The 12,377-nt window shown below is 52.9% G+C and overlaps 1 protein-coding gene across 1 annotated transcript in view; it reads left to right on the top strand.

Moving 5' to 3' along the window:
• Positions 1 to 8,839, top strand: part of LOC119958717 — a 43,266-nt gene extending 34,427 nt beyond the window's left edge. The window contains exons 7-10 of the mRNA XM_038787295.1: positions 1,574 to 1,733; positions 3,202 to 3,284; positions 5,556 to 5,610; positions 7,806 to 8,839. Coding sequence (XP_038643223.1) covers positions 1,574 to 1,733; positions 3,202 to 3,284; positions 5,556 to 5,610; positions 7,806 to 7,911 — 404 coding nt within the window. The 3' untranslated portion in view covers positions 7,912 to 8,839. The remainder of the gene's footprint in view (positions 1 to 1,573; positions 1,734 to 3,201; positions 3,285 to 5,555; positions 5,611 to 7,805) is intronic.
• The last annotated feature ends 3,538 nt before the right edge of the window (positions 8,840 to 12,377 follow it).

The raw sequence follows: 12,377 nt of genomic DNA, 5'->3' as shown, positions 1-12,377 counted from the left end.
AGGTTGTCCATTTTGGAAGGATAGATATGAATGCGGAATACAAGGTTAACGGTAGGGTTCTTGGCAATGTGGAGGAGCAGAGAGATCTTGGGGTCTATGTTCATAGATCTTTGAAAGTGGATAGAGCTGTGAAGAAGGCCTATGGTGTGCTAGCGTTCATTAGCAGAGGGATTGAATTTAAGAGCCGTGAGGTGATGATGCAGCTGTACAAAGCCTTGGTCAGGCCACATTTGGAGTACTGTGTGCAGTTCTGGTCACCTCATTTTAGGAAGGATGTGGAAGCTTTGGAAAAGGTGCAAAGGAGATTTACCAGGATGTTGCCTGGAATGGAGAGTAGGTCTTACGAGGAAAGGTTGAGGGTGCTAGGCCTTTTCTCATTAGAACGGAGAAGGATGAGGGGCGACTTGATAGAGGTTTATAAGATGATCATGGGGAATAGATAGAGTAGACAGTCAGAGACTTTTTCCCCAGGTGGAACAAACCATTACAAGGGGACAGAAATTTAAAGTGAATGGTGGAAGATATAAGGGGAATGTCAGAGGTAGGTTAGAACATAGAACATAGAACATAGAACAGTACAGCACAGAACAGGCCCTTCGGCCCTCGATGTTGTGCCGAGCAATGATCACCCTACTCAAACCCACGTATCCACCCTATACCCGTAACCCACCAATCCCCCCATTAACCTTACTTTTTAGGACACTACGGGCAATTTAGCATGGCCAATCCACCTAACCCTGCACATCTTTGGACTGTGGGAGGAAACCGGAGCACCCGGAGGAAACCCACGCACACACGGGGAGGACGTGCAGACTCCGCACAGACAGTGACCCAGCCGGGAATCGAACCTGGGACCCTGGAACTGTGAAGCATTTATGCTAACCACCATGCTACCGTGCTGCCCCCAGTTTCTTTACCCAGAGAGTAGTGGGGGCATGGAATGCACTGCCTGTGAGTCGGAAACATTAGGGACCTTCAAGCGGCTATTGGATAGGTACATGGATTACGGTAGAATGATGGGGTGCAGATTAATGTGTTCTTAATCTAGGACGAAAGTTCGGCACAACATCGTGGGGCCGAAGGGCCTGTTCTGTGCTGTATTTTCTATGTTCAAACTCCATCATCCAACTCATTGATAAAAGTCACAAACAGCAGAGGACCCAGCACTGATCCCTGTGGTACACCGCTGGTGACTGGGCCCCAGGATGAAAATTTTACCATCTACCACCACCCTCTGTCTTCTATGTGAGAGCCAGTTACTGATCCAATCGGCCAAATTTCCCTCTATGCCACGCTTCCTTACTTTCTGCATGAGCCAACCATGGGGCACCTTGCCAAACACAAGTCACCCGTTGACATAGAGAATTCCCTGTGTTGAGAGTTCCTGTGTTGACACACAAAAGCACGGACAAGGCAAACCAGGCCCAGGAAGCCGCTGCGGGCAGATAGTTCCCCTTTATTTAGGTCGATACGGGTAGCCATTTCAAATAAACGAGAGCCGTCTGTTCTCACGCTGGTGTGGGGTCGACCCATGTCCCAAACTGTCTCCCCTCCCCCTTCCCTTCCCTTTCAGAGCCGGCAGAGATCGAGAGCGCCGCTGTGCTCGGGGAGAGCGGCGCAAACGCGCACCTCAACGGGGCTGGGACGCAGGGGGCAGAGGAGGAGGCCGGCGATCTCGCAGCCGTTACAGAGGACCAGGAATTTCACCCGCGGGATGACCCAGGCGGAAAGAGGTAACGGGCCGGACGTGTGTGACATTTGACCTTGGGTTAGTTTGGACGACCGCGGATGCTGCTGCAAGACGCGCCACGGGGGAAGGGGGGGGAGTGGGCGGCAATGAGGTGGAAAATCACACCCAACGTCCTCGGCCCGTTGCTTGGGCGAGAGCAACTCCTCGAGGAAAGGAATTTTAGCAGTCACGGGGAGAACGGGCAAACTCCACCACACGGATTGCGACCCAGGGCCGGGCCCCGGGCGCCGTGAGGCAGCAGTGCTAACTGCCGGGTCAATGCGCCCGCCCATCCCCAAAGAAACGACGAAAGGGCAGCACGGTAGCACAGTGGTTAGCACAATTGCCTCGCAGCTCCAGGGACCCGGGTTCGATTCCCGGCTTGGGTCACTGTCTGTGCGGAGTCTGCACGTCCTCCCCGTGTCTGCGTGGGTTTCCTCCGGGTGCTCCGGTTTCCTCCCACAGTCCAAAGATGTGCGAGTTAGGTGGATTGGCCGTGATAAATTGTCCCTTAGTATCCAAAGATCTGCAGGTTAGGTGGATTGGCCGTGCTAAATTGTCCCTTAGTATCCAAAGATAGAACATAGAGAAATACAGCACAGAACAGGCCCTTCGGCCCACGACGTTGTGCCGCTCTTTTGTCCTAGTTTAATCATAGTGTCCAAAATTCTATGATAATCTAAGGGCAATTTATCATGGCCAATCCACCCAACATGCACATCTTTGGACTGCAGGAGGAAACCGGAGCACCCGGAGGAAACCCACGCACACACGGGGAGAATGTGCAGACTCCACACAGATAGTGACCCAAGCTTTAATCGAACCTGGGACCCTGGAGCTGTGAAGCAATTGTGCTATCCACAATGCTACCGTGCTGCCCTTAAGAACAAATTAATCTACACTCCATTATTCTGTGCAGGTTAGGTGGATTGGCCGTGCTAAATTGCCCCTTAGTGTCCAAAGATATGCAGGTTAGGTGGATTGGCCGTGCTAAATTGCCCCTTAGTATCCAAAGATGTGCAGGTTAGGTGGATTGGCCGTGCTAAATTGTCCCTTAGTGTCCAAAATTGCCCTTAGTGCTGGGTGGGGTTACTGGGTTATGGGGATAGGGTGGAGGTGTTGACCTTGGGTAGGGTGCTCTTTCCAAGAGCCGGTGCAGACTCGATGGGCCGAATGGCCTCCTTCTGCACTGTCAATTCTATGAAAGAGTTCCCCAGCGTCCCGATGATTGTTTCCCCAGGGCCGCGCGTGGCCACGTCCTCCCGGAAATTGACCTTCCATTTCCGGAGACTGCAGGCCCGATTGAGGCCTGGGCCTCAGTTAAATGGCCTCCTGACTCCCGACACGGGAAGGGCCAGTCATCGGAGAGGTGGCTACGAAATGTCGGCCGTGACGGGAACAGTTGAGGGACACGACACGAAACGGCTTACAGTCCCCGATAACCATCTTTTTTTCCTCCCCACGCCCCGCAGGAACCTAAACAACACGTATCTGCAGCCGGACCCCATGTATCTGAACAATCGGCCTCCCGGCACCCTAAAGGCTACAGAGAGGAGTAAGTATTGCAGAGGCCAGGATCAGCCAGGGTCAATCAGATGCCTAGATCACCGTTCTAAAAGGCCGCTTGCTTTCCCCAAGTAACAGTGCAATCAGTGCTGATAGAACTCTTCCCGAATCAAGAACCCTTTAATAATCCGGATTCCACCCCAACGAGATCCACAAATTCACCCCCCTCTACGAGACGTAGTTCCTCCTCCTCTCAGTTCTAAATCTACCGCCTCTCAACCTATATCTGTGGCCTCCCGTTCTAGATTTCCCCACAAGGGGGAACATTTTGTCTGCGTTGGCTTTATCAATACCTCTTCGTGTTTTTTTACACCCCGATCCGATCCCCTCCCGTCCTTCTAAACTCCAGGGAGTATAAACCAAAACGGTTCAATCTCTCCTCGTGCGTCAACCTTTGCCATCAATCTGGTGAACCTCCTCTGAACTGTCCCCCGATGCTGCCACATCCTCCCTCCCATAAGGAGGCCTTGGACCACAATGGCCGCGATTCTCCCAGCCCCGCGCTGGGCCGGAGGATCGCCGCGACCTCGCCCCGATGCCGGTTCTCCGAGGTGCAGAGATTCGGCACCGTTTGCGCCGGCTGCGTTTGGCGCGGTTGTCCCTTAGTGTCCAAAAAAATGTTAGCAGGGGTTATTGGGTTAGGGGGATAGAGTTGAAGTGAGGGCTTAAGTGGGACGGTGCAGACTTGATGGGCCGAATGGCCTCCTTCTGCACTGTATGTTCTATGTTGTAAGTCATGCTGCAGTTGTATAGAACCTCGGTAAGGACGCTCTTGGAATATTGTGCACAATTCTGGCCGCCACACTACCAGAAGGATGTGGAGGCTTTGGAGAGGGTGCAGAGGAGGTTTCCCAGGATGTTGCCTGGTCTGGAGGGTGTTATCTCTGCGGAGGGGCTGAATAGACTCGGATGGTTTTCATTAGAAAGACGGAGGTTGAGGGGCGGCCTGATAGAGGGCTACAAGATTATGAGGGGCATGGATAGAGTGGATGGGCAGGCACTCTTTCCCAGGGTGGAGGGGTCACCAGGGGGCGTAGGTTAAAGGTCCGTGGGGCAAAGTTTAGAGGAGATGTGTGAGGCAGGTTTTTTACACAGAGGGTGGTGAGTGCCTGGAACGCGTTGCCAGGGGGAGGCTGTGGAAGCAGATACATTAACGGCGTTCAAAAGGCATCTTGACAAACACATGGATAGGACGGGGATAGAGGGATACGGCACAAGGAAGGGCTGAGGGTTTGGGCCAAGGGTGGTATCATGGCCGGTACAGGCTGGGAGGGCTGAAGGGCCTGTTCCTGGGCTGGATTGTTCTTTGTGTTGGGAGCGGTTCCAAGAAGGTTCCCCAGACTAACGCGAGGAACGGGCGGGTTGTCCGTGAGGAAAGGTCAGAGAGGTCAGGCTGGTCTCCACTGGAGTTTAGAAGAGTGAGAGGCGACTCGATTGAAACCTTTAAGAACCTGAGGGGCGGTTATTGACGGGGTCGATGTGGAGAGGATGTTTCCTCCTGTGGGAGAATCTAGAACTCAGGGGTCACTTTAACAATAAAGGGGGGTCGCCCGTTTCAAACGGAGACGAGGGGAAACATTTTCTCTCGGAGGGTCGGTGAGTTTCTGGAACTTTCTCCCTCGCGAGGCGGAGGAAGCAGAATCCGTGAATATTTTTCAGGCCGAGCCGGAGAGATTCTGGATTAACGAGGGGGAGGTGAAAGGTCATCGGGGGGTCGGCAAGCGAGAGGGGCGAGGTCACAATCTGATCGGCCAATGAGCCTATTGAATGGGGTAGCAGGGCCCGAGGGGCTGACTGGACTCCTGCTCCTGATTTGGTGCGTCCGTGTGAGAGCTGATCGACGTTTTCCGGCTGGGAAAGGGACAGGTAAGGTCGTCGGAGAGAGAGAAAAACCCGAGCGAGAAGGGGACGTGGTCTGGAAATAAGAACAAAACGGTTTGGGGCTGAGGGAAAGAGCCATCTCGGTGGGCGAAAGGGTGGCGGGAATTTAGAATTCCCTTCCACAGGCAGCAGATCGAGGGTTTGATAAAGGGGAAAGGAGGGTGGACGCACTTGGGTCACAGAATCACCACAATCCCATCGAACGGCGGGCAGACCTTGGAAGGGCTGAATGGCCTCCTCCTGTTCCTGTGTACCTCCGTCAGAGACGGCTCTCCAAAACCGCCGTATAGGCTACGAACGCAGAGCGCTTTGCCTCGTCCGAGGGTTGCAGAAGTTCGACTATTTGTCTCTTTTTTGTTTGACCCCCCCCCGGCTGTAGGTGACCATTTATACGAGACGTTCCATCCGGGACAGACGCAGGCCAGTGAGGAACGGTACGTCTGAACTCCTTCTGAGGGCGCGGCGGAGATTCGTGTCAGTGGCTGTTTGCTTTGGCATTCCCGTATGTCCGGTTGGATTGGTGGAGAGCGGTGCTGGTCCCAGAATTCCCAGTGAGCGGCTTTGAGTCCACAATCTACACTGATTCAACGGTGCCATTCACCTAACCCCGTGCTGTACCTGTCCTGGGAGTGTTTGATGGGGACAGTGTAGAGGGAGCTTTACTCTGTATCTAACCCCGTGCTGTACCTGTCCTGGGAGTGTTTGATGGGGACAGTGTAGAGGGAGCTTTACTCTGTATCTAACCCCGTGCTGTACCTGTCCTGGGAGTGTTTGATGGGGACAGTGTAGAGGGAGCTTTACTCTGTATCTAACCCCGTGCTGTACCTGTCCTGGGAGTGTTTGATGGGGACAGTGTAGAGGGAGCTTTACTCTGTATCTAACCCCGTGCTGTACCTGTCCTGGGAGTGTTTGATGGGGACTGTGTAGAGCAGGGGTGGGCAAACTTTTCCGTGCAAGGGCCACATTCAGAAATTCACAATTCACAAAGGGCCGCTTAGTATATTAAGTAAAATAATTACTTCACCCGGTTATGATTCTGGGCGCCTCATATAGAACATAGAACAGTACAGCACAGAACAGGCCCTTCGGCCCTCGACATTGTGCCGAGCAATGATCACCCTACTCAAGTCAACGTATCCACCCTATACCAGTAAGTAACCCAACAGCCCCCCCCATTAACCTTTAAAAAAAATAATAAAAATTTTTTTTTTTTTTTTTTTTTAATTTTTTTTTTAATGACTTGGTGGGCCGCATAAAGACCGGGCCGTAGTTTGCCCACCCCTGGTGTAGAGGGAGCTTTACTCTGTATCTAACCCCGTGCTGTACTTGTCCTGGGAGTGTTTGATGGGGACAGTGTAGAGGGAGCTTTACTCTGTATCTAACCCCGTGCTGTACCTGTCCTGGGAGTGTTTGATGGGGACAGTGTAGAGGGAGCTTTACTCTGTATCTAACCCCGTGCTGTCCCTGTCCTGGGAATCTTTGATGGGGACAGTGTAGAGGGAGCTTTACTCTGTATTTAACCCCGTGCTGTACCTGTCCTGGGAGGGTTTGATGGGGACAGTGTAGAGGGAGCTTTACTCTGTATCTAACCCCGTGCTGTACCTGTCCTGGGAGTGTTTGATGGGGACAGTGTAGAGGGAGCTTTACTCTGTATCTAACCCCGTGCTGTCCCTGTCCTGGGAGTGTTTGATGGGGACAGTGTAGAGGGAGCTTTACTCTGTATCTAACCCCGTGCTGTACCTGTCCTGGGAGGGTTTGATGGGGACAGTGTAGAGGAAGCTTTACTCTGTATCTAACCCTGTGCTTTACCTGTCCTGGGAGTGTTTGATGGGGACAGTGTAGAGGGAGCTTTACTCTGTATCTAACCCCGTGCTGTACCTGTCCTGGGAGTGTTTGATGGGGGCAGTGTAGAGGGAGCTTTACTCTGTATCTAACCCCGTGCTGTACCTGTCCTGGGAGGGTTTGATGGGGACAGTGTAGAGGGAGCTTTACTCTGTATCTAACCCTGTGCTGTACCTGTCCTGGGAGTGTTTGATGGGGACAGTGTAGAGGGAGCTTTACTCTGTATCTAACCCCGTGCTGTACCTGTCCTGGGAGTGTTTGATGGGGACAGTGTAGAGGGAGCTTTACTCTGTATCTAACCCCGTGCTGTACCTGTCCTGGGAGTGTTTGATGGGGGCAGTGTAGAGGGAGCTTTACTCTGTATCTAACCCCGTGCTGTACCTGTCCTGGGAGGGTTTGATGGGGACAGTGTAGAGGGAGCTTTACTCAGTATCTAACCCCGTGCTGCCCTGCCCTGGGAGTGTTTGATGGGGGCAGTGTAGAGGGAGCTTTACTCAGTATCTAACCCCGTGCTGTACCTGTCCTGGGAGGGTTTGATGGGGACAGTGTAGAGGGAGCTTTACTCTGTATCTAACCCCGTGCTGTACCTGTCCTGGGAGTGTTTGATGGGGACAGTGTAGAGGGAGCTTTACTCTGTATCTAACCCCGTGCTGTACCTGTCCTGGGAGTGTTTGATGGGGACAGTGTAGAGCACACTGTATAAGTCTCTCCTCCCACAGATATATTGCTGTTTTGAGTGATGTGATTTTGGGGGGCCTCGTCTCTTATCTCTCCCCTTGTTTTCCAGTGTGGCTTCCGAATCACAGGAGTCTGGGAGTTCCACCAGCGGGAATGACCAGGGAAGCCCGAACTGGAGAAGAAAATGGGAATCTAAAATGTGCAAAGTCATGTGAGATCCAATCGGTTCACAATCAGTGGCCGTTGCCACATTCTTCCCAGAGATCGGAATACTGCTGGCCTTACAGACATTTGCGATTCCCAGCAACTTTCCAGGGAGACACTCCAGCATGACAGCCCCTCGCGGGCCTAAGTATCAGTGTTGACCTCTTGTCCTGTAGGCAGGGCTGTTCCATATTGTCCTCTGACCCTGCCCTACGGTCCTGCTCAATGCTGACCTCTGACCCTGCCCTACGGTCCTGCTCAATGCTGACCTCTGACCCTGCCCTGAGGTCCTGCTCAATGCTGACCTCTGACCCTGCCCTGCGGTCCTGCTCAATGCTGACCTCTGACCCTGACCTGTGGTCCTGCTCAATGCTGACCTCTGACCCTGCCCTGTGGTCTTGCCCCCTGCTGACCTCTCATCTGAACTGGGAAGGATGGCGAATTGCCACCTCCTGTTCCTATATACAGCTGAATGGTCCCCTCCTGTTCCTGTGTAACAGGCTTGAGGGGCTGAATGGCCTCCTCCCATTCCCTGTGCAGCTCTCGAGGGCCTGATTGGCCTCCTGCCCCAGTGTGGGTATCAAGGGGCTAATTGGCCTCATGGCCTAGTATAGGTACCGCGGGGCCCAATGGCCTCCCCATCCCGGTGTAGGTATCGAGGGGCCGAATGGCCTCCTCCTGTCCCAGTGTGGGTATCGAGGGGCCAATTGGCCTCATGGCCTAGTATAGGTATCGAGGGGCCGAATGGCCTCCTATCCCAGTGTAGGTATCGACGGGCCCAATGGCTTTCTGTCCCAGTGTAGATATCGAGGGTCCGAATTGCCTTATCCTGTCCCAGTGTAGGTCTCGAGGGGCTGAATGGCCTCCCCCGTCTCAGTGTAGGTATCAAGGGGGTTGGTTTAGCACAATGGGCTAAACAGCTGACTTGTAAAGCAGACCGAGGCCAGCAGCGCGGGTTCAATTCCCGTACCAGCCTCCCCGAACAGGCGCTGGAATGTGGCGACTAGGGGCTTTTCACAGTAACTTCATTGAAGCCTACTCGTGACAATAAGCGATTTTCATTCATTTCAAGGGGCCGATTGGCATCCTATCCCAGTGTAGGTATCGAGGGGCTGAATGTCCTCCTATCCCAGTGTAGGTATCGAGGGGCCGAATGGCATCCTATCCCAGTGTAGGTTTCGAGGAGCTCAATTGCCTTTGATCCCAGTGTAGTTATCGAGGGGCTGAATGTCCTCCTCTCCCAGTGTAGGTATCGAGGGGCTGAATGTCCTTCTATCCCAGTGTAGGTATCGAGGAGCCACCTCCCTCAATCTCCAGAGTGGACGAGGAGACGGCGACGTTTATAACTATCCTGAATTTCCCTTTGCGTCCGCTGACCTGGCAGCCTGAAATATATATTTGTAAAAATGAACTATTTTGTCAGAAGTGATTAACTGCGTTGATTTTTTTAAAGACCTTTATTTTTTATGCACAAATTCTTTCTCCAATCCACCTCAAAGTCGTCAATCCCAAAAATATCCAGGTTGACTTTTGCATCCAACAATTTATTTAAAACTGTGTTGGTTTCAACTGTGAGTGCGACAGTAGTTAAATCGAATGACAGAGCCCAGGTGGAGGCCATTGTGGTGAATGTGATTCACACCGGATTATGTGCCTATATTGTAAGTGCAGTTGCACTACCTGACCACCAGGGGGAGTAGGTCTGGGAGTACTCGAGAGTTTGTACTGGGCTTCTCCCTTGGCTCCGCCCAGGACTCCTCCCCCTGGAGCTGCTGTATAAAGATCAGTGCCACATGGTCAGCCGGCCAGTTCACTGAAAGTTCAACGGCTAACAGGCTGGCTCTGTTGTGAGTATATTAAAGCCGCTATTCTAATCCTACAAGCACGTGTCCGTAGAATTGTTGGTTCCAACAGCCATCCAACCCATCGGGCCTGTTCCTGTTCTGTGAGCGATCTACTCGATTATTCCCACTTTCCCCCCCCTCCACCCCCCCACCATATTCCTGTAAACTCTCCCCCTTTCCCAGTATCCCCCTCCCCTTAGAAAGTTCCGATTGAATCTGCTTCCACCGCCCTGTCAGGCAGCGTCTACCCCGTCACAACAACTCGCTGAGTTTCAAATAAAAATTCTCCTCTTCTCCCCCTCCCTCTCTCTCCCATTCTCTTTGATCTGTGCCCCCCCCCCCCCCCGGTTAACTCCACCCATATTCGTCTCACACCGCCTCGATTAAATCTCCCCCTTCGCCTTTCTCTGCTCTGACGAGCATGACTTCTCTCTCCACATGAAGCAGAAAGCCCCTCATCCCCCTGCTCCCCACCGGAGGACAGACCCGACGGGCTGAATGGACTGACACCTGCTCCTATGCCTTACGGTCCCGTCCCGGCGGCGAAATCTGCCTGCGCGCCCTCTGCGAGGGCCTTGACATCCTTCCTGAGGTGCAGGGCCCCCCCGGGTGTGGCCACAACACTCCAGGCCTGAGGCCTACCCGGGGTTTGGGGAGGTGGGGGGGGGGGGTGCTCCGGGATTGACAAAGTGTGCCCTTGCTGACACCTGGCTCACTATTCCGGGCAACACTCCAGGCCTGAGGCCTACCCAGGGGAGGAATTGACAAAGTGCGCCCTTGCTGACGCCCGGCTCACTCTTGTCCCCGGACTTCCGGGCAACACTCCAGGCCTGAGGCCTACCTGGGGGGAGGGGATTGATAAAGTGCGCCCTTGCTGACCTCCGGCTCACTCTTGGCCCGGTTCCCCGGACATCAACGGATTTTGTCGGTGGAGGGGTGGGTTAAAGTCGTGAGTGGAGTCGCTGTCCTTTCGATAGCATCCCCCCCCCCCCCGCCCTCCTCCCACCCCCAACTGAGCGGGGAACCAAGCAGATCCTGTCATGGGCAACTGATTGTTAATCCTGTCCCTCTGCCAGCACATATGTTGGAAATCCACACACCTCGTGGCTCCTCATCCCTCCTTCAGCCTCCCAGAGAGCTGGGAGGTGGGGGGAGGGGGGCGAATTAACAATTTTGGAGAGTAAAGTGTCCCCTCGCCTGACACATAATTTCAACAACTATCGGAATTTGACCGTCACTTAAACCATCCCCTTCCCTAAACGTTCCTTTTGGACAAAGCAGACTCACTTCAGTTCTCTTTACCGCACAGATCATTGTCACCGTACAAACTGTTTTTTTTTAAGCAGGGCGAAGTATTGGCAACATTCCCTTTTAAATTGATTCTTTGGCCGGGGGTGGGGGGGCGGAATCATACCTTCAGCCTGTTCTTAATCATGTATAAAATGTACACATCGATCAATAAATTTTAATAAGGCATTTGCGACTGCGTCTTAATTCCGCATTGTGACTTTAGAGGTGTGTGGAGTTTGCACTTCCTCCCCGTGTCCGTGTGGGTTTCCTCCGGGACATGAAGGGACAATTTAGCACGGCCAATCCACCTAACCTGTACATCTTTGGACACTAAGGGGCAATTTAGCACTGCCAATCCACCTAACCTGCACATCTTTGGACACTAAGGGGCAATTTAGCATGGCCAATCCACCGAACCTGCACATTTTTGGACACAAGGGACAATTTAGCACGGCCAATCCACCTAACCTGTACATCTTTGGACACTAAGGGACAATTTAGCACGGCCAATCCACCTAACCTGTACATCTTTGGACACTAAGGGACAATTTAGCACGGCCAATCCATCTAACCTGCACATCTTTGGACACTAAGGGACAATTTAGCAAGGCCAATCCACCTAACCTGCACATCTTTGGACACTAAGGGACAATTTAGCAAGGCCAATCCACCTAACCTGCACATTTTTGGACACAAGGGACAATTTAGCACGGCCAATCCACCTAACCTGCACATCTTTCGACACTAATGGACAATTTAGCACGGCCAATCCACCTAACCTGTACATCTTTGGACACTAATGGACAATTTAGCACGGCCAATCCACCTAACCTGCACATCTTTCGACACTAATGGACAATTTAGCACGGCCAATCCACCTAACCTGCACATCTTTGGACACTAAGGGGCAATTTAGCAAGGCCAATCCCCCTAACCTGCACATTTTTGGACACTACGGGACAATTTAGCACGGCCAATCCATCTAACCTGTACATCTTTGGTCACTAAGGGACAATTTAGCACGGCCTGTTCTGTGCTGTATTTTCTACGTTCTATATTGTCCGAAGGTTATATTGGGATTACGGGAATAGAGCGGGGGATTGGGCCGAAGTGCGGCGCTCTTTCAGAGAAGCCGGTACGGACAAGAGGGGCCGAATGGCCTCTTGAGCAGAAATGCTGGGAGTGGGGGCGGGGCAAGGCCTCAGACAATAGGAGGGGGCCCAACGGGTTAATCCCGCCCCTTCCCTTCCATTGGCTCCTGCTCAATGACTGACGGCGTCCTTCCCTTTCCCATTGGACGGCCTGCCTGTCTGTAACGGGAGAGGGTTGCTGGGGTCTCTCTG

Source organism: Scyliorhinus canicula, chromosome 30 (genome assembly GCF_902713615.1).
Source record: "Scyliorhinus canicula chromosome 30, sScyCan1.1, whole genome shotgun sequence".
NCBI lineage: Eukaryota > Metazoa > Chordata > Chondrichthyes > Carcharhiniformes > Scyliorhinidae > Scyliorhinus > Scyliorhinus canicula.
This window is presented reverse-complemented; position numbering and strand designations above follow the sequence as displayed.